The sequence below is a fragment of the Phalacrocorax carbo genome, chromosome 17, assembly GCF_963921805.1.
Source record: "Phalacrocorax carbo chromosome 17, bPhaCar2.1, whole genome shotgun sequence".
Classification (NCBI taxonomy): domain Eukaryota; kingdom Metazoa; phylum Chordata; class Aves; order Suliformes; family Phalacrocoracidae; genus Phalacrocorax; species Phalacrocorax carbo.
The window spans coordinates 3,195,958-3,217,976 of record NC_087529.1 but is presented as its reverse complement, the minus strand read 5'-3'; the positions used below and the strand labels follow the sequence as shown (position 1 = coordinate 3,217,976).

At 43.1% G+C, this 22,019-nt stretch overlaps 1 protein-coding gene across 2 annotated transcripts; it reads right to left on the bottom strand.

Annotated features, from left to right (window-relative positions):
- Positions 1–427: 427 nt before the first annotated feature.
- Positions 428–20,840, bottom strand: AKAP10 (A-kinase anchoring protein 10). 2 transcript variants are annotated; one of them, XM_064468311.1, is made up of 15 exons: positions 20,465–20,840; positions 16,621–16,668; positions 14,252–14,434; positions 13,391–13,945; positions 11,836–11,934; positions 11,331–11,415; positions 10,849–10,972; positions 9,842–9,978; positions 8,633–8,777; positions 7,574–7,747; positions 5,293–5,402; positions 4,326–4,408; positions 3,684–3,736; positions 2,953–3,048; positions 428–1,851 (listed from the first exon to the last, which is right to left on the bottom strand). In XM_064468311.1, the coding sequence occupies exons 1-15, from the start codon at positions 20,640–20,642 to the stop codon at positions 1,846–1,848; spliced, it is 2,076 nt and encodes a 691-aa protein (XP_064324381.1). In that variant the 5' UTR covers positions 20,643–20,840; the 3' UTR covers positions 428–1,845. The 2 variants fall into 2 exon arrangements, 1 of the variants encoding a protein (XP_064324381.1); XR_010375591.1 differs by lacking the exons at positions 428–1,851; positions 5,293–5,402 and having other exon boundaries at positions 2,964–3,048.
- Positions 20,841–22,019: the final 1,179 nt, after the last annotated feature.

Below are 22,019 nucleotides of genomic sequence, written 5' to 3'. Positions count from 1 at the left end.
GATAAGCTCAGCCTCTCCCACCTACACCAGGGAAACACAGCCCTAAGCAATATTTATACCAAACCCATGGCCTGTCACCCCTGAACACACTCAGCCGGTTAGTTTGGGTCCTGCCAAGGTGAAAAACTGCGCAAGTGTCACACGCAGAAGGGGTGAGGGCTCAAGTGTGGGTGCAGAGTTCAACACTGCTATAAGACCAAGCCCTGCCCGTTCTGCTTCCCAGCCCAACGGCTGCCCCAGGCTGTGATTAAAACACCATATTTAGTGAGAGAGAAATTATTCTTATTTCACCACACTGCCATTAATATCATCCATGAAATATTAAGAAATGTGCACAAGGGTGCCAAGGACAAACTGTTCAAGCGTCTGGTTCTTCTGTAAACCCCTTAGACTCACACTAACACCAAAACAAACATGTTAAGTCAAATCCCATCCAAACAGAAAATTGACACAAATTTTAATATTTATATATTTTAAATCAAAACACAATTAAATATAGGATGTTTTAAGTACATGAATACTTGGGCATGAGAGAAATAAGAGGTGGTACATAGTACCAAAAACCTATACACAGCCTTTTTTGCTTTCTTATAGACAATACAGTGTGTCTCTCTACAATCGAATATTGCAACAGAATAACACTTGCTAGTCAATCAAGATACTCTGAACATTGGAGATGATTTGAGTTCTTCGCAAAGTGGATTTTTTTTTTGCACAAGTTTGAGGAAAAAAGCAATCATAAGAGTAAAAAAAACCCCAAAATAGAAGTGTTGTATACTAAAAATGCAGTGATAACAGTGAGACACTGAGTACTTCTGATACCCTGCAAAATCAATTCACTGGAAGAAGATATAGGTGCTGTGTAACATGGTGGCTTAAAGTAAAGGTTTTGCAAGTTGCAAGTGTTGACAGTGTCAGGGAAAAGGCCAGAGGTCATTAAAAATTGTTTTTCTTCATAAACCAAACATCTGGAATTAGCTACTATGTTGGTCGGAGGACAACAAGCTATGGAGAATGGCAGCAATTACGTTTTTCCTTGCTTGTGGGATGGAGAGGAAAGAAAACGGAACAGTCTACAGGGTAAAATCTCCTCAAAACGTGGGCTGCGATCGGAGCCGTGGCTCGGGAGCAGAGGGTTGCACAAGCGCAAGATGGGCCTGTGAGCCTGCTCTGTGTCGGAAGCAGGGGATGTGTGTACGCGGGTGTAAGAGCTCGACGAGGAAGAGTTACACCGTCCAGGCTTCGCTCCTGATCACTCTACGCTGCCTTCAAAGTTAATGTAGTTATGAAGTAAAATACATTTATCTTACAGTTGAATACGCATCTATTTCAAGTAAGGAAAAATAAAACTTAGAACTTTAGGTCATTCACTGCCAATGAATTCACCGTTTCAGGTTCACTTCGCCAACGCCAACGTCGGGGACGCGCCCCGTGGCCCTTCCGATCAGGTGTTAGTAGACCCAGAACCTACAGCAAAACCTTCCCCTCTTTGTTGTGGCTTGTGTCCCGTTCCAGATATTTTGCTTAAGTCTTTTTGAGACAGGGTCAAGTACTTGAAGTCGATCACAGTTTCTCAGTGACACATTCGTAAACCGCGTCTTCATCTCTTTAAAAACCATCATTATCATGAATGCCACAGACAACAGGAAGAAGTGTTTCTTCACACTGTACAGTGGAGGTACAGGATTGCTTCTTTTTGATTCTTCCTTATAAACGAGGGAGATTTCGGTGGTTGGAGTAACAGTGCTTTGTTTTTATTGGCTGTGTTAAAGAACCCACCAAAAGGGAAAGTTCACTCATTCTCGAAGCAGAAAAACCAGACTTCCTGTTCTGGCGTTTCTGAAATCATAGCTGGAAAGGGAAGAACAGGGTTAGAGTTCATTTTACCCTAAAACATACAAGGCAATCGCTCGGTAGAAAGACATTTTGTGTTTAAGAAGTTGAAGCCAGGTACACTTAGAGTCTGGGAGAGAGAAAATACTCCCCCAGCTAATCCCACAACACACTCAACCTCCTGATTAGCGCAGCCATACTGCCTTAATTGAATCCAGAGCATCTGCAGCCACTTGATATTTCTAAATACTCTGTGAGAGACCTTTTCATCTAGCCAGACTGGAATTATATCATTTGCAGCCAAGCTATTAAGTTAAATCATTACACACGTCATTTAAATATAACTGCTCTATTGAAAAGAAAACAGTCACATATTGAAACTACGGATCCATCCGTTTGGGTCTAATAACCAGCTTTTGGCACATGTTTACCTTCAATAATTAAAAACAGAGCAAGTTAATTTTAAAACAGTCAGATGAGGGAAAGCCAGAAGTACTAGATATTAACTTGGTAAACTGCTGCCATCATTATATCACAAAATCTAACCATTGCATCAGAACTGGGGGTTTTTGTTTAGTTTGGTTTGTTTTTTTTGTTAAACAGAAAACACGTGGACTCGTACAACAATACACAATGCTAAGCCGCTAACCTACGGACAAGGCTACCACGTCTTTTTTTAAAGTACAGCCACAGCACTGTGTAAATTAGTGCACCCAACAAGACAACTTTCCAGCTGTTGAGTTTTACCGACACTTTAGGCGAACACACCACCATCTGTCAACATGAAACAGCAACTGTCAACTCAAACAAGGAATTACAGGATTGATCCTGCAGCACAAGTCACCCTTTTAACTAAGGCAGTTTGTAAAGACTCAAAATGAACAAAGACAATTTTAACGCTTGCGCAGGAGAACTACTCCAGGTATCTCTTAAGAAACTCCTACAACGTCATGTGTAGGCTGAAACACTTCCAACCTTTGTTTCTTCCTATCAGGCTATCCTAGTTTGAACATTTACCAGCGTGGGTTTCAGATGCGCCAGGAAGGCAAGCGAGAGCTCTGCTCCTCCCACAGTCTGGCTGAAGTCAGATAAAGACAGGCAGCCTTTCCGCCCCCTTACCTTCGTAACCTTCTCCGAAGGCTGTTCACATTGCGCCTGCTGCATAACGTCATTGACTATCATCTTTGCTATCCTCCAAGCCATCTCTTCTTGAGCCTGCCGTAGAAAAAAAACATCCCAAAATACAGATAGCTTCAAGGTCTTAAAATAAAAATACAGTCATCTCAGCATAATTTACATGCTGCACCTTGGGGATACCGTTAACCTTCACAACTCAGTGACTTCCAGGGAACGTATCCTCCCGTGATGGAAATGCACCTGGTTTCCAAGTACAGCATTAGCTTCAATTATCGTGAATATTTAGGGCTTGATGCAATTTCCAAGAGAGTTAGTGAAATTTCAGACTTATCTGCTGGGGACTTGTCCAAGCCACTCCAACAGGGAAAAATGCAGCCTGTAATCCATGTACAGTGGTCACTTCACAGTAAAATAAAGAACAACAGCACCTCCACTCCTAACTGTGGATATATCTTGTAACAGCAAAATAAGAAAACCCTCGACTGCAAGCCCACAGTTAACCATTATATTAGTTACACCAGCAAGCACTGGCAAAAAATCAAACTAGTTTCACACATGCATGCAATCAAATTATATTTAGCAGAGTCTGACAGTTCTTGTTGGTGCATCAGAAAGATATAGGAAGAAACAGCCGGGATTAAGGACTTCAATACTTCATTTCCCTAATCCACACTGTAAAGTAAGTCACAAGAATAACATAAAAGAGGACACACCTCATCTGTGTTTCCTTGAACCCATTTCTTCATTGCTTGTGAAAACATGGACCCTAGTTGAGATAAAAAACAGCAAGCAAGGCACATAAGCGAACTCTGTGGCACACCTCTATAAAAGCTAATTCCTTCCATCCTGCTGAATGGTTACTGCTGGCCTTAGAGAGCACAGAAGAGCAGTGTGAAAGACAAGGGATTACGTGGAGCCATGGTTCATCAGACACTGAGCCCAAACCATTCCTTTTTACCAGAGCTGAAAAAGCAGCATTAACAGCAGATCCCAAACTGGGTGGGAAGCATGCGGAGAGCTGAAGTTCTTTTTCATCTCAAGACCAGATCTTTGAAGGTTTGATCATCAGCTCAGCTGCTAGCAGCATTCATCCCTGCCAGGTTCCACTGACAGCTCCAACTCCCACAGGCTGCTCATACTCCCAGGAGTCCAGCTGGACCAGAAAAGCAGAATTTGGCTAGGAAACTGGGCCAGAGATGGGTTTTGCCTCAGTACAGGACAACCCCCCCTAAGCAGCTCTATTTGGCTTAAAACAGATCTGGAAAGAGTCATGAATTTTGCTTATCTTGACTGCAGTAAGGAAGAGAGCAGTTCTGCAGATGTTTACAGAAATGGAGAGAAAGAGGAAAGCAAACCTTTTGATTTTTTTACATCAGGCTCCGGTTCAGATTCTCTGATAAACTGTCCCAGGTCACTGACTCGTCCAAACGTCATCTTCCTGAAGAGAGGAGCAAGAGAATCACACAGGTTATCAACAGAACGTCAGCAGTACGGAAAGCTACCAGCCAAGAAAACAAAGAACCCACCACAATGAAGACTCTAGAGCCAGAAGACTGGCATTTTACCAATTACCTCCTCTTCCACCTAAAATTGATACATCGGGAAAATCTCCCACTCTTCTCACGTATCTGAATTCAAAGTGTATCTGAAAAATTCTTCTGAAAACTAGAAGCAGGCAAATGCTTCAGTGACTCAAACACGTCATCCCGACAGGCAGTGCTAGCAAGTGCTCTACACTATCATCAAAACACGTAATTAGGGAGAAAACAGCTTACAGTACCTAAAAGGACGGAAGACTGCTATGCGTTAGAAAAGCAAGGTAGCTATAGAAACAAAGAATTTCTGTACGAGACTGACACAGCAGAAGAGCTTTATAACCAAGAACAACTTAAGAAACAGAAGAACAGCTGTGCAATCCGCTAAAGAAATGAAGTACAAGCCCTTCTCTACCACGGGGGTAGGGAGAAATCAAAGTTGTATGGTACAATATCACAGGTGACTGAGCTTATTCTTTTTCTGTTCCAACCCCAAATAGGAACTACTTGCTGTATTTTGGAGGCAGAGAGGAATAATAACTAGACGAAAGAGAAAAACCAATTGGAAATATTTTTCTGGCTGGATTCCTGGTCAGAGAAACATTCACTATGAAACTGGTGTTAAATCACACTATTGAAATAAATTTACTTGCAAACATTAAGACATGTACTAGGACTGCAACATCTTGCATTTACGCATACTCTCCAGGCAGGAGGACGCTGCAAAAACAAAACAGAGGTGAAACACGTAACTAGAAAAAAACGAGATACACTGAAGGAGCCTTACCCTGCGTATGTTCGTTGATATAAGGATTCGGGATCCAGACTTGCAGCATCTACAATTATTGCTTCATCAAAATTTTTCAGGATTTTAACATTAGCCTTTTTGACATTGGACTACAAATAAAAATTCTAAGTATTAGTGCCCAATGCAGACAACTAATAGCTTCAAAAAACTGCAGCTGTAGTGCTTTTACACTTAGCTAAACCTCCATAAAGTCTCTAAGCAAGCATAAAAGAATTGGGGAGCATCTGCACAGCAATGATGCCCTGTGTATGCCATTGTTTTTAAACAGAGGATGATAAAGTTATATGGACAGAGCCAAAGACACAAGGTTCAGGTCAGCATACGTGTGCAAGTACTGCTGTCTAAGCGCTATCGGCCGAACAGATCTGTGTGCGTGCGTGGATCGTTTGTTTGTGAGTGTACAATGCTGAACTACCTCAAAAGCTGCAGCAGCTTCACTCATCCCTCTCATGCACTTGGTAAGCAATTCCCAAACATACTGCACTTCCCCCCACCACAGAGAACAAACATTTATCTTTTTGGCCTGGAGTATTTATATACGATTATGAGAAAAGCCAAGGAAGCACTAGAGCAACAGCAGGGAGGGGAGGGAGGCACAGCGATCCATTAGCACCTTAACACAGAACAGAAACATCTATGGCGCGGCCCTGCAGACTCCTTTCCTGCTGCTGTGCGTAAGCGCTCTTCTTTATGCAAGAATATGCAGGCAGGCAGAGACTCTCCTATTCAGGTAAGTAGGAATGTGCTCCACAAAATGCTGCACAAAACTGTCCAAGCGAGCCTGTTACCAGCAGCTTCTCCTGCTGAGACTGTCAGGTAGCAGGTATTTCAAGGTGGTCAGAACACATTTGATTCCCCACTTTGCAACTAGGTGGGAATATACCCTCCTTGCAAATTAGGAGGTTTAAAAATATCACGAGCAGACAGTACAGCTTCCAAGTTGCTTGAAACATACTACATCAATAAAGTTGGTCTAGATACTGGATTTAAAACCCATGGTAGCACCGCAGCATTTAGTAAAAGCAATTCAGCAAAAGTAGTTCTAGCTTAGCTTTTCTGCTCTCAGCTGGGCTTGCAGTTTGCAGGCTGACCTGGTCACAGATAAGCTAGAATCTGCTTATCCTCCCTTCTTTCACATCTGAATTAAGCAAAGCTAGAATTTTTGGAGCAGACAACTCTTGGTTCAGCATGCATCTCTGATGTTATTGGGATGGTTTCAGAGCGTAGCAAGCTCCACTGCCTGTTCCTGAGGCTAGGCCCATATAGGAGCACAGCTGGCAGCACGAAAGGCAATAAAAGAAAAAGAGATGCTGGTCTGCAATCAGGGTGCTGTGCAAAGCAAATGCACAGCGGACGTTTCTCAATGACTTCGGAAGGGTAACAGAGCCGAAAGAGCCCAGTCACACTCTTGCTTCTACACAACAGAGTGAAGAAGCAGCCACAGAGCTCTAATCATGCTTAATGAATTACTAGAATGCCTTACGCAGCAATGGACTTTTTTTAATGCCCAGCTTTACATCAAATGATATACATGGAAATAAAACGCAGGCATCACCCCCCAGCTCAGAGCATCTCAGTGGTAACACAGCAAAGTGTCAGAGCTCTCTCTGGGCGAGGTCAGGAGCCTGGCCAGTTTCTCTCTGACAGCACGACTAGCTAGCTTGAGGATGATAGCAGGGAAAAGCCTGCTGAGACCAACTAGCAAACACCACCTGCTCGGAGATTAACCGCCATAGCCGCGTGTGTGACTAGAGAGATGCCTTAAACCCTAGAACTGAGTGGACTCTTCAGGACAGGTGATTTGGCACTTTAATAGACCTGAGCACACAAATTTCCATATTTATATTTAAACTCTATAGCCTATTCACAAGTGTGAATGTTTTCCAAGTTGTAACTACAGTATTGATAAAAAAAGTTATATCTAGTAAAAAACATTCTTAAACATTATGGCACTATGAAACAATCTGCAGTGAATATTAATGGTTTAAATAAAAGTGTAACTGTGATGCAAAGAACTAAAAGCAGAACACGACTTTGGGTTCAGCAAATACAATAGATACTCTTCCATGCCAATACTGTTTGTTCAAACTTATCAGCAGGTAGACTAAACACATCCTAATATAACACAGGCTTTAACATCAAAGTGGAATGGGAAACTTCAAATTACAAGATATTTCTTTACCGGGTAGGAACTTTGATATTGATACAGAAAAGTGATGGCAGCATTTCCTATAACAGAATCAAACCAAGAAACTCGTACCTGGGAGGCAGAGCCATCCGGGCCCCCTATAGAATCGCTATCAGGAGAGCTACCGGGGCCGTGAATGCTCAGTGCAATATTCCCTCCTGGAAATTCATCTCCTCGTACTGAATGGATGAGATCATTCAAGTACTTGTAGTAAAGGTTGCTGGACAAGAAACCAGGTAAAAAAACCTGAGAGACAGAAGAAGGAGCCCTCGTTAATCAAGGCTGGCCTGCACAGTTACTGTAGATCTCTTGCAGAACCTAAGGGACGCGCAAACATCTCAGTCCTTGCGTAGATGGTACACGAGTGTCCACACATGGAACTACTCTGGATTAGTGAGCGTGTTGCTTTAAATTTGAATCCTACTGCAAAACGAACAAAGATAGCTGTGTATTAACCAAATCCTCCAGTAACTGGAACTGAAGCTCAGATTTTGTTTTTCCTCTAGAAACGCCTGACAACCCAACAGGCTTACAGTTATTTTGCTGTGCTGTTCGAGAATCATCTGCAGCTCCAGAATCAAATCATTAATGTCTAGCATCCAGGTATCCCAGAGTTACACCACTAGCCAAAGGAGCTGGACAAGGACACAGCTAGGACAGCTGACCCAAGGGATGTCCTACATCATATGATGCCATGCTCGGCATATAGAGCTGGGGGAAGAAGGAAGGAAGGGACAGACATTCGGAGTGATGGTGTTTGTCTTCCCAAGTAACTGTTGGAACCCTGCTTTCCTGGAGATGGCTGAACACCTGGCTGCCGATGGGAAGAAGCGAATGAATTCCTTGTTTTGCTTTGCTTCCGAGCAGGGCTTTTGCTTTACTTGTTAAACTGTCTTTATCTCAACCCATGAGTTTTCTCGCTTTTACCCTTCTGATTCTCTTCCCCATCCCGCCATGGGGAGGAGCGAGCAAGCAGCTGTGTGGGGCTTAGCTGCCAGCTGGGGTTAAACTACAACAGGAAGCCAGTTAAAGAACAAGACAAATCAGAGATGCTGAAGGGGACACCTGACGTGCTGCAGAACCTCCACATCACCTTTAACTGCCGAAACCGTTCTGAAGGAGGTATCTCACCGTCTCCATGGTAGTCCACGCCTGCCGTAAGGGAGTAGTGAAACAGTTGGGGAGAGGACCACCTTCCCTGCAGATGTTGGATTCAATCTCTAACCTCACCGAGTCATCAAACCCAAGAGGATGCGTGGCTTGAAGGGAGAAGTACCTGCAGCACCAGACAGGGGAAGAAGACCACACAAAAGGATTTGCAAAACTTTGCAGGTGGTTAGTTCCCACCCTTTCCACCAAAGGCCATTAATCATGCTGCAGCCACTAGATGGGGCTTCAAAAACATAGGTAAAACTGATCTTCAGTAAGTACAGGGGGGGGAAAAATCCCCAATTCACAGACATATTCTTGATAAGGCCTTGCCCTGAAGATACAGATAAAAGAAACAGAGCATCATGTGACTACTGATGAGCAGAATCTTACAGACAAGGCTTTGTAGAGGAGAAGCAGGAAACACCCAGAACTCTGAAGCAGCATTTGCTGTACTAATTTTCTCATTGAAAATTTTTTTTTGTGGATGAAGCGGGAGGGTGACTGATGAAAGTCAGAGTGAATTGTTTGCTTCCTCTCCAGTTATTTCCTACAAGGGTAGGAACTCAACAAGCCTGTGGCAGTTAGTCTCACACTTAAGCTTAAGAACAAACTTTTTCTGGAAGTAATTTTGATGTCTGTCTTCCAGTTGCTCTGCTGCTAAGGTGAAACACAAAATAAAGGAAAAGAGTTACACTACTGAGAGTGAGAGGCAAGCCTGATATTAAAAGGGATCTGGTTGTCTCCTTAAAAAAGGAAAATATTTTCAATACTAAGAACAAGCACTATTTGGCTTTTATTATGTGTGATAACAGCTCCTACAGCCTACTTTAAATGGATAACAGTATCTGAAACTTACGGTTTTCTACAGTGATGCATCTGCTATTAGGTTTAAATTTAAATTAAGTGACAATCAGCTTTGTTATTTCACAACCAAACATTAAACTCAAGCAATCAAGTCCTGAAAATTCTGTGTTGTGTTTAAGAATGGAGTCCTTATGTATAAAGAAAGATTTAAAAAGTCCTTCAGCGCACACACATCAAAGGCCACCGTAACAACATGCATTTCAGCGTAACCGTGCACGACTGCAGAGTTAAGGTTTGAAAACATAAAGTTCCTTTTGCACAGCGCAACACAAAACTACAAGCACAAAATTAGAGCTTCAGAAACAAGTAGTTGAACTCCCTCACTTGTCATATAAAATCATGGCATCATTCTGTGCTTCTTGCCCATCATACTGGCCTTTTTTGGCAGCGAGTTGAGACTGGAAGTTATCTGCTGCCAACCAGAACTGCAATACATTAACTGCGTCTTCCTTCTCCATGTACTGTAAGGGAAATTAAAAAAAAAGAGAGGAGAAAGAAATTTTATCAAGAAACATTTAATAAGCACAGACAAACCTGCTCCTTCCTATTTAAAATGAGAAACATAGTCCACATATTGATGCAACATTGTCACAGGGCATATAAGTATTCTGAATTTTCAGATACAGTGTCGCAGACAGATTTAGTTTGTTTAAAAAAAAGAAAACAACTTGCGACTTTCTCTTCTGAACTGATTGTCACATGCCGTTTCCAAACAACTATTTATTTGTATCATCCTGAAGACAAGAGGAAACACTATTTCCATGCTATATTTAGCTTACATTGAGCTCAGTACATTGTCTCAGCTTCCCAGCCTGCTGTTTCAAACCACATTGGCTTGTAGACTATCAGGACAAATATGTTACTATTAACAGATGACTCCCTAAAGGTATAGAACCCCGCAACTGCAAAGTCATACATCTAACCTACCACGTGCCAGTCTGGTATCCTCTCTATGCAATGCTAGTGAATTACTTGTCATCTGCAGGAATGCCCGAGGCTTTCAAAGTCAATGCTTCGTTTGGCAAGATTAAGATGACTATGTTAAAGCTTCCACAAAGCAAAGAGGCACTTAGAAGCCCTCACTAACTGAACTGAAGAGGATACGCATGAAAACCCATTCTACAATACAGCGTACGGGTTTGAACATTTGAAATAGTTGTACACATGGGCAGGAAACCATTTAATGCATTTTCTCCCAGAAAAAAGATACACCTCACCTTTTGTATTATATTTGAGATGTCTTTATTAAACCCCTCAGGGGATGAACATTTTTTTCCATTTGATAGGAATGAATTAAAAAAAAAATATCAAACCCACACCCTAACACTCACCTCAGAGAAATAGAACAGGGCTGATTCACAGAAAAGTATGTCAGCCAGATAAACAGTCCCGCTAGTCAGCACCTCAATCTGATATTTACAGAAATGATGACTTCGCAAAAATTCACTAAAGTGCCTGCAGACAGGTAGGATAACAGTCATTAAGGGTCAACAGCATTCAAGGCACCTTATGAATCAATTAGTTCTTGCCCCAGAAGTCTTAACGCTTTTACTTGGATAAAAGCAAAACACAGAAGAAACAGTGCAGGTTTACAAGTGACATAAGATATAAAGAATGTAATAATAGCATGCACGTACAGCTTCAGCAAGGGATGACAAGAATGGATTTGGAGGAAGAGATCTGAGCAGTTACAAATACAGAAGACTACACAAACAGTGACTATACAGTTATACCTCCATAAACGTTTTTTATCAGAACTGCATTTTGCAGAAGGACAACAGACACAAGCAGCCAAACCTTTTTAGCAACTTACTCTTGTTCCATTGCATTAAACACTATTGACTGTGCTGTAACAAAACAGTTAGGATCCACTTGTCCATCTTCGCCACAAATCTTTGCTGCAAAGAAAGACCAGGTTAATTTTAATATGCATTTGGCTGAAAGATGAGAGATTAGTTAATGATAAATTGCAGTTCAAATCCACTAGGATCAGCTGGTTCTGACTGTGCAAAAAGAGCTTTTAAAGTTCTGCAGAGAGCCGAATGATAATATTATGGCTAAAATATATGATTGAAACTCAAATCCGAATTCCCTCCATAACCACCAGGAACTCTTTAAGCAAAGTCTCTGGAAGTTCTGGGGTTATTGCACAGTGCTACTGAAAGGTCAGATCCACTGATACTTGTGATATGATCTACTGTATTTTTACAACTAACTTTAAAATTTATAAAAAGAAATATGAGTGTGTGTGGTATTAAAGATACATTTTTATGGGGAAGGAGGAAGCTCCGAAATCAATAGACAGCATACATTCTTACCAACTATGTCGTTTCTCATTGCTTCTGTAATAGGGATTGGTTTAGCAGCATCTGGAGAAATATATTTGGTAAAAGTACTAACTGCATCCCGTTCTATACCTACAAGGAAGAAATACAGAATCAAACTTTGAATCCTTTGGCATAGGTCTAAAACTAGGAGTAAGGAACAAACACCTGCTCTTCGGAAAAGCAAGTCTCTAGTTGTCAGCAACAAGTTTCCTGGCCATGAAGCTTTCGGTCCGCTACTCAATACTTTGCTAAGTGACTGAGTTATTTCTAGCCAGGTCGCAATAAGCCCAGCACGGACCGACTAGTGAGATGGAATAAAGCAACATAGCTCTGAACTCCCTACCACCAGGCAAGACAGCTCCCTCTTCCTCTGCTGCACACCTTAGGCCCAGAAGTAATGCCTTTGCGGCAAGAACTGCAGTGAAGTTCCCAATTTCTAGCCTTCATTATAGAGAATATGAAACACTTGCATTATAAAGGAATTTAAAAAGCAGCTTAAAATGGGATGCCTCAGAACAAGACACATGCTTTACATGTCATCAAGGGAGAGCTGGGACACTACTCTGGAAGAGAGAAAAAAGAAATTATGCTCCAGACTTTCCAGGTTTCTCACAAAGGACCTGGCCCTTTCTAATTCTCTTCAGACCTCAGAAAGCAGAAGTGCTTTTCATGACTAAAGTATCATTGTGTTTAAGGTACTTTGGGGCTGAGGTTATGTATTGTGGAAGCACATGATAAGTAACTACGAGAAAGACAAAGAGCAAGAGAAAGGGATGCAACATAAGGAAACAGTTGGGCAAACAAAAGGAACCAATATGAAGAAAGGAGTGTTTCCTTTTTTGTCTGTAGACTTGCACAAACGAGGGAGAACTGAGAGGTGCAAAGTAGAGGAACAGGTTATTACATATGTAGCTTACTACCAAAAGTATTTTAGTTTCATCCTTACTTCCAGTAGCCCCTGAAAGAGGTGGCTTCCAAATAAGAGCAAATCAGTTACAAGGGGAGGAACTCTTATCAAATAAATCCAAGAACAAAACCAGTATGTTCCACACGAAAATCTCTGCAAGTGTCTTGCAACCATTACTTATGTCATTTTACAGGATACAGAATATTTACCTTTTGTGGAAAGTTAATTATCAATTCTCAGCCTCATCATCCATATTTTCTGCAATTCTTTTAAGCTGGGGGAGGGATGGGTGAGGGAAGGCCAGGACATTGCAATGCTCGTCTTCATTTCTTAATATTACACATGTAGGAACAGAAGTAACCTAAGCTTGTTAGAGTACATAATGATTCTAAAGTCTCTTCAGCAGCGTTTTTAAACAACCAGTCAAACAATACCTAGCTCAAATCGACCATATCGACCATTAGCTTATACAGCAAGTTAACATTACTGACACTCAAAATTATTTTCCTCCCTGCAACATCATAGCACGCTTAGTAAGAACACGTGAGAACGGAGGCAGCTCACCGTACAAAGCAAGCAGCAGCTAGTACATTCCCCATCTCCCCACTGTTTTAAAGAAAGGGAACGCGTGGCACTTACTTTTCATTAGTTTTTCTGACAAGTCTTTTAGTGTAGAGGAAGGGCTGTTTCTATTTGATACTGTAAGCTTGGAAGATTCTTGCTGATCAGCTGGAACAGAATGGGTCCCTGTCTCCGATTTTCTTAGACAAAGAACAGTGGTATTATCACCCTCCTGACCAGACAGCACGTGGTTCTGGCTGTTGCTAGTTCTGTTTTTCTTGTCCGAAGCCACTGGCTTGGTCCTAAGCAGACAGACTGCGTTAGAATCTTCCAGTCTCTCCCCAAGCAATCCAGTTGGAGAAGATGATGCAGTTTCCTGCTGTTTCGAGGGCGACACTGGCTCTGCCAACGAACTCTGCTTAACTGTGTTCAGGCTGTGCGCTCTTATACGGGACCATGTCGTGGAGTGGAAGCTTTCAGCCTCTAACCAAAACTTAACCAAGTGTTCCATTCTGCGCAGTTCCATAAACTGGATAAAATAAGGGAGGGCTACATTGTCCTGCAGAACTTGTTCAAGGGTCTTTGAAAGGCTTGATTTGGTCTCTTGAGCCTGATAATTCAGACACGATCTGCCTAAAGAAAAATATCAAGGGAATGACTCCATATTGTACTACAGACTTGGGTATTCAATATAAGAATGTCCTGCAATGCAGCTGGTGAAGAGACGATCCCAACAAAAGTAAAGGAACCTCTTTACAAACAAATGTACTGTCCCAGTTCAAAACCCTTCTAGGGTAACACAGATGCTATTGTAACAACAGTCACATTTTTAAATTACCTAATCCACTTGCCTCAAAAACCAAAGGATGTTGAGCATACCAGTAATACACACAGAATAAAAAGAAATGCTGAATTATTATAGAGCTGATGAAGCCTTACCTAAGTCTCCAAAATGAGCAGCTTCCATGTGACTTGGCTGCTTCTTAAGGGCAGCTGTACGACTGCTAGAAAAAGAGTCCATGTTGGCAGAGATGGCATTAATTGCCACATGGCTTGGTCCTGCAGCCTCCAGCAAGGCATGATTTCTAGTGCTTCTTTGAGGGGAATGTACTGCTATTGGAGCTGGAATCAAGACAGGAATGATTAAAAGACAAGAATCCCAAGACCTCTGCTAAGTAGTATCCAATACTAAGCACCCCGAGATATGCCAGAGCTTGCAAGCATCAATCTTATTAAAAGCCTCCTTGTACCCCTGCATGTCGCCTTTGATCAAGGGTCTGATAAAAGAGAAGTCCACAGAAACAGACAAGTTTTATTAGAGCAAGAATAAACTCACCTCCAATAGATCAGTGGTACCCACCCACCTGTATTTTCCTTATTCAGTACCTAATCAAAGGACACCAAGTCTAAGTTTACACATTAAATATTCCTGAGTCTTCCTGCTCCCTTGATAACCACTATTGTAACAGCTCAACTCTTCGTCAACACTTTTGCTTAGTTGCAATATTCTTGCCAATCCATTTCCATACCTTTTTGAAGGCTGAAGCGCGTTACAAAATTCTGAACTACAACGCTATCTGAGTTTTAACAAGAATATTTTTCAAAAGTATTTTGTTTGCATCTATTTGGTTTTAAGACAAAAAAAGTAATAAGGAAATATCTTTGATGAAACCCAGGTTATAAGCCTTAACCTCCTTGATGACAAAGCTGAAAAAAACAAAACATGCCCATAGAAGCTCTCAGGAAATTGCATTTGATTAGGATGTCATGCAAGGACATCTTACACCTCTGGTTCTTAAAGCGAGTCAGATGACACCCTGTCTCAGCACACTACTTCCTAACAACGTGTTTCATCAAGGTGTCAAGCAACTTGGTCTTGATGACTTTCGTGCTGCGTAACTTTATTTTTATTCACAGTTTTCTGACACATGATGACAGAAGTTGAGTTTCACACTTGCACCTCGTGGTGACAGATACCTTAGGAGCAATGGTGTAAGAGAATTAAAATGTTTTAAGCTATTGCAAAGTGTTTCCCCAGTTGCAGAGTTTGGTACCAAGACGCTGCTTGTCACCTATTACAAAGCCTTCAGTATTTAGTACCAGCAATAACGGGGAAAAAAACGTTTTCCCAGGCCACTGGATGGCAGCCAGTTGCTTGGCTGATGACAGTAACTGAGGAAAACTTGCTGGAGGCTTCTCGTGTAGAACCAGCGCCACATTCCTCATAACGCTTTAGGCTTTTGGGAGTTAGATTCAAATTCAGTTTTGTATGACAAACATTTGAGGAAAAATTGTTCTACTTAATCTAAGAATCAAACACGTGTTCTAAAACCTCCAGACAGCACGACATCGCTAACCTAACATCATACAGATCGTGGAGTAGCTGCTTGCCAAACTGGCAAGACGCTCTCTGTTTGCAGCAGCTCACAGTGTGTAATACAACAATTTTTTCAGATTTTTATACACAGGTAAAGCAACCTCTTTTAGCTGGTTATCGTAGACTGTAGCTGCACTGAAATAATGGGGTGTGCTATTAAATTGATGCAACTTACTGTTTCCTATATTTGATTTGAAAGACAGACCACCAAGGTGAAAAAAGCCTTTAATTTCCTCTTGATATCCAGATAACACATTAACAAGTACAGAAACAGGATTTTGTCTGAGGATATAAAAGTAACAGATCACATTCACACAAATTACCTCATCTCCTTTCAGTATTGCAATAAAAACTGACAGGATAAATAACATTGTTTTCCCATGGTTTATAAACTTTCTTCCCATCAAGAATTTTTTCTCTCCCCTATGAGATTTAGCAGCAAGATTTCTGTATCACATGGAGCAGCGCTAGAATAGCTATTCATACTGAGCGAGATTCAGATCTTCAGTCTCGCAAGCCACATCAGTCAAAGTTAAATCACACACTGGCAGCCTCTTTTGCAAATTAGACACAGTTAAGGTGCATTTTCAAAACTGCAAAGTATGCTACATGTAAGCACGCAACTTCAGAAGCAATTTGTTGTAGATAAGGAATAACCACTCTTCGCAAGGTGACTGAATTGTACAATCACTTTGAATTAAAGCTCATGTCTGACATAATTTAATAACCTTCTGTACTTACAGATTCAGCAAGATGACTAGGAAAGATTAGTTACTATAAATACTCAGAATTAAGTTTTGGGCTGGTTTTGTTTTTAATGCATAGGTCACATCTGTGCTCAGTCATAAGGAAATTATTCCGCTGGTTAAAATAAAGATGGCAAATTATATTAGGTATCTGAGTTTGTAGACAAAATAAATATTGATCTTACTTTTAATTGCTTTCACATCTGTGGTCTTTTCTTGTTCTTTGCCTTTCACTGTAAAATACAAAGGAAAATGTTAATGCTATTTTGGGTGACTAACGGCATTTACCAGAGAATGGACAAAATTCCCAACTTCAGCAAGTATCAAACACAGATATAAAGTATCATTTTGTTAAAACTAATCTCTCTTATTTAAATCCACACATCTAGTGACTGAGGCTTTCAAAGCTTTTGTATTAGTTTATTTTCAAAAGCAAGCGCCTTATAATCTGTGAATTAAGTTTAATGAGATCCAGTATGTTAAAATAAACATTGGGAAATATGCTTGCTCTCTATATGATTAGAGCAAGGCCACATTCAAGGTTACTTTAATAAATAGCATTAACTGGAAAGAATGGGATAGATGTGTTCTGAGAGCAGGCCACCGGCAGATGCTCTCTCCGAGCCAGAAATCACACACCTAAAACCACCACCTCCCTCGTATTACAGGACGAGCAGTGCAACACACAGCCAGAGAGATGTACGTGGAACCAGCCCCACAAAGCCAGAGCCGGCCCGCAGCTCCTCAGTCATGACGGATACCACAGAAATATTCTGGAAACACACTGCAAATAGTTAATTCTCTCACAAATAATACTGCTGAACTACTATCCAGCCTATGGCAAGCAACTGACAGGAAGATAATGGTTAAAAAAGTTGTGATGGAAAAGCAATTAAAAAATTTTTTTAAAGGAAGCAAATGAGGAGATCTGTTTAAAACAAGAGTAAAGAAACTGAAGTATATAAACAGGATGGCATGAGAAACAAATTAAGTGGTGATGTTGAAGAACATGATCTGCTAACAAAACCTCCTCTGGCTGCTCCAGGCTGGGATTATTACTACAAATAGGTCATCTTTGAACACCGACTGCAGAGTCCTTCCAAACATAACCACAAATCATAACCCAGCACAAACATTTACATCGCAAAACATGAGCAGATTAAGGAAAAAAACCTAAAACCTTCCTATCCTGCCCTAAGTATTTTAAATATTTTAAAGGGAAACTTCAGTCTCTGGTTACATAATTGTCCTGCACGGTGGCGGCTGCAGCACTGCCGTGCTGCCAGCCTTCGCTGCGAGAAGCGAAAACCCTGCAGGTCTGCAAACTGGCAACTCAGCGTTTAAGATTTAAGCCAGCAGTCCCTCTCTGACACAGAGGTTTAACAGTCCGTTAAAAGAGCTGGATTCTTTTAAAGCTGAACTCTTGCAGCCAGATGCAGCTGCGATCAGTGAGAATAACCAGCTTTTACATAACTGAGGGAGTGCAGATATGCAGGAGAAAAATCACTGGAAAAATCTGCACGTCTGAAGTAACACCGAGGTACAACGGGAACGAAGCAACCTCTGTACAATATTACGAACCTTTATCTTTCCAAAATTATTCCAATAGTTGATTCATTAAACCTTCTAACTATCAGCAACGATTCCTGAGTTTCAGCAGAAGAGACCTCCATAAGCCTATTTTCCATTGAAATACATCTGTTCCCTCTTACCAACCACTCAGTTCCCCTCTAATTACCTACTTATTACTGGTAATAGAAACTCCTGGTTCACATTCCCAACCTCTTTATACACAGCCTTCTTTTATCCCCATCAGCTTCAAGCAGAACAAAATTTAGAAGTAACAGCAGAGGACAACAGAAAACTCCCGTAAGTGACAAAACCAAGTTTTAGGGAGCGAAGTTGAATCATTCAATGGATTTACTTTCACTTTCCTCAAAAAAACGGATGTCACTTGGTATCTGTGTGAAGCCAGAGATAACTGTGGTACATGATGACCGAGAACTGAAAGTTTGTGAGACCTCCCAGCAGCGAACCCCATTCACGAATCAGTAACGCATCAAACTGACGAAAGCCAGCCACGTATCGAGATTTGAGACTTTTAATTCACCTCTTGAAATACAGAAGAATAAACAAACCTAAACTGTTCACACGTGGATGTATACGAACAGCAATCTACAACTTCAGAGGTCAGCCAGCTGGTAGGACTGGGTATGTTATTTCCAAGATACCCCCAGTGAACGAGCACGTAGTCTGGCTGTTTTCACTGATAACAATTTCATCATCTGCCTTCAAGCCCCCCAGCTGCTGGTCCAACTGTTGGAGTTTAATTTCTCAACCTATTATCCGCCCTCAGTTTTCTAGACCTTTATTTTAAGGCACATACTAAAAAACTGTTTCACTATTATTTGAGTTTTTTCTACATGTTTTCACTTTAAAAAATAATTTTTACTTTTACCCAGAAATACTTCAACCCAAAGACACCAATGCTTTTACATGGTTTTGGACTGCATGTGCCCAGTCTACAGTTTTATCATAAGCCTTAATATGCTGCTTTTCTCCCAACTGCAGTTTAAGATAATCTCTAAAAGCCAGTATCTAAAATGGAGAAATACAACCAATATTATTTTATGTACAACCCAAATGAAAGCTTACTTCTCTCCTTAACAGCACATCTCTCAGGCATTTAGTTCTGACTGCTTCTCTGACCAAAGTTCCTCTGGTTAAAGTAACACAGACACTCAATTAGCCATTTCATTACTTTCTCAGGGATAAAGTTATCACCAAAGTTTACATTGTTCCTATGATTACAGATCAGGATGGAACATCAGCTCCACAAATCTCTTCATCAACAAAGCAGCAGAAGCTATTTCTGAGCAGTTTATAAGCAGTATAAAAGTTTTATTCTGCAGCTCAACATTAGTTTGTGAACACCCCAAAAAGGATTATGGCACTTGCAAAACCTTCAGTGGACTCCAAGAACCTTCAGAACTACTCACAGGAACAGAAGTTTAAACTCATTTCTTCCAGGATTACTGCACTAACCTCCACAAAGAATGGAATTTTTCGTGCCGCTACTTTGGCTGAGCAAGCTTACAACAGGACGCCTCAGTCAAGAGCAAAAACGTCATCTCAGATAATATGTTCTTTCCTTTTAACTGACGGCCTTGCCTCCCAAGATGTACCTTTTGAGCTTCAGTAACCGAGAAATGCTTTAGGAAAGCATTGTATCAGCCGCCGCTGGAAGGGCAATGGTTGTATTGCTTGAACTACCGCATTACAAGATAACAGAACCGCTTTCCCAAGAGGCCCTGCCTAAAAGGGTGCTACTTTCAACAAAAACCACTCAAACCACATCTCGTGCAGATTGGAAGCACACTACGCTGTATTTCGTCACAAGCGGCAGCACAAGTGCCTTCAAAACATTTCATTCTCAAAGAACATTTAAACGATATCCATTTGTACTACAGGAATATTATTAATATTTCAGGAGTCCTGAATTTCAAATCTTGGCTTGTGCTCCATAACATCAACAAACATATTGCAAAATAAATTGCCAATGACTCCTTTGGCTTTTATGAAGAACTCAGTGGGATGAGGTCCCTCTTTTAACTAGAATTTTTAGGCACTGCCATAACATACTCAGCCTATTATGTTTTTATGAAACAATGCAAACCAACATTGTTAAGAAAAATTCTGCAGTTAAAGAGACTCAAAGATTGCGTGAGGCATGAGACATTTCACACCAGCCCACCTAAGGCCCAGGTCCCCCCCTCGGCACCGCAAAGCTCTGCTCCCGCCGTACAGAGCGGGGCGAAAGCCGCGGGCGCCGCAGCCGGAGCCGCCCCGGGAAGGACGGAGGCTGCAGCCGGGCGCTCGCTGCCGCCGGGGCCGCCTGAGGTGGCTGCCGCAGCCCCGACAGCCGGGCGGGCCGCAGCCGCCACCCCGAGGCCCCGCGGCACCGACCCCCCCCACCCCCTTCCCCGAACCCCGAGGGAGAAAAAGGGGCCGGGAGGTGCCGGGACTGACCGTCGTGCGCGGGGAGCCCGCTCCTCAGGGGTCGAGCTTCCTCTCGGGGCCCGGTCGCCGTCCCCGGAGGGGCAGGGCCGGGGCCCAGCGGCCGTGCGGGGGACGAAGCCGGCAGCCGCCCCTCAGCCCCGGGCCTCCCGCCCGCCGCCCCCCTACCTTTCCGCCTGAAGAAGGACATGGTGCCGGGGAGGGGGCGAGGCGGCCGCTGGGGAGGGGGGAAGAAGGGGAAGGAGGGGACGAGGGCAGCGAGCCGGGCTCCCTATGAATGAGACTCCTTCCTCCGCCCGCCGCCTCCTCTCCCTCCGCCTCTTCCTCCCGCGGAGGCGCCAGCGGCCGCCATATTGTCAACAACCGCCCCGCTCCCTCTTCCGGGCAGCCGGCGGACCGCCAAGCATGACGGGATGCGGCCGCGGCCCCTCCCCCCCGCCTCACTCAACATGGCCGCCCCGGCGTCGGGCAGGCCGGCCAATCCGCGAGTTGGGGCGGCCATCTTGGGTGAGGGCAAGAAGCTTGCCGGGGGTCCACGGCGGAGGTGGGAGGAGGAGGCCGGCCATCTTTGATCAGGGCCAGGGGCGCCAGGCGGAGTGAGGCGCTGTCGGCCATCTTGGATGAGGGCAGGAGGGTCTCGAGGAGATTTTTGGGGACCCTCCGGCAATTTGGGGACGTCCCGTGGGCGAAGGGTGACAGCCTGCCCTGAGGGCAGGTGACAGCGAGTGAGGGACAGGAGGGAGCAGCATGGCAGAGCTGCTGAGAGCCGAGGTACCATGCGAAGCACCCTGGCCACTGGGGCTGGGGCAGAGGAGGTGTGACAGCTCGACAGACCCCACGTCAGCCTGAGCACCGGCGTGGGGGCTTTGCAGTTCCGATGGAGGCAGCCACAAGCCGCAGGTCCCAGTACAAGCAAGGCCCTGGTCCCTAAAGGCAAAAGGCCATTGCCCCCATGCATGAGGTGCACAGTGGCACTGGTTGGTGCATTCGTGTGGTGCCAGAAATGTGGCGGGGCTTCCCGCAGCTCTGTCGTTCCATTGCAAAGTACCCAGTTACTGGTGCAGTGTTACCAGAAAAGCCTGCCAGGCGGCATAGCACCGGCCAGGATGTGGGGACACTGCGTGGCTGCTGGAAAGCAGAGTGTCTGATAAGTCAGTTCCATCTGTGTCCCAAATCCTGCCACAAAAATCCTCTTAATTATCCTCATGAGGCAAATCTTCTCGTTTGTCAGCTACAAAGGACATTTGTAGTTGTAACACATTGCTTACGTTGATCTCTGAGGAGAAGTACATGACACAAATGCTTTACAAACACTTTATAAAGATTATTATTCTAAATACTAGTTTATGTGTAAGGAAAACTGAGGCACAGTGCCAGAAAGCAACTCTCCCAAAATCACACAGCTACGCGTGGTCCGTGCAAACTGTACAACCTTATGCCTTTGAAATTACCGTGAATGCTGGAGAAACAGCTGAAAGCAATGAAGTCCAGTGAGAGCACGCATGTGTCATGGTTTAACCCCAGCCAGCAACCAAGGCCCACCCAGCCGCTCGCTCACTGCCGCTGG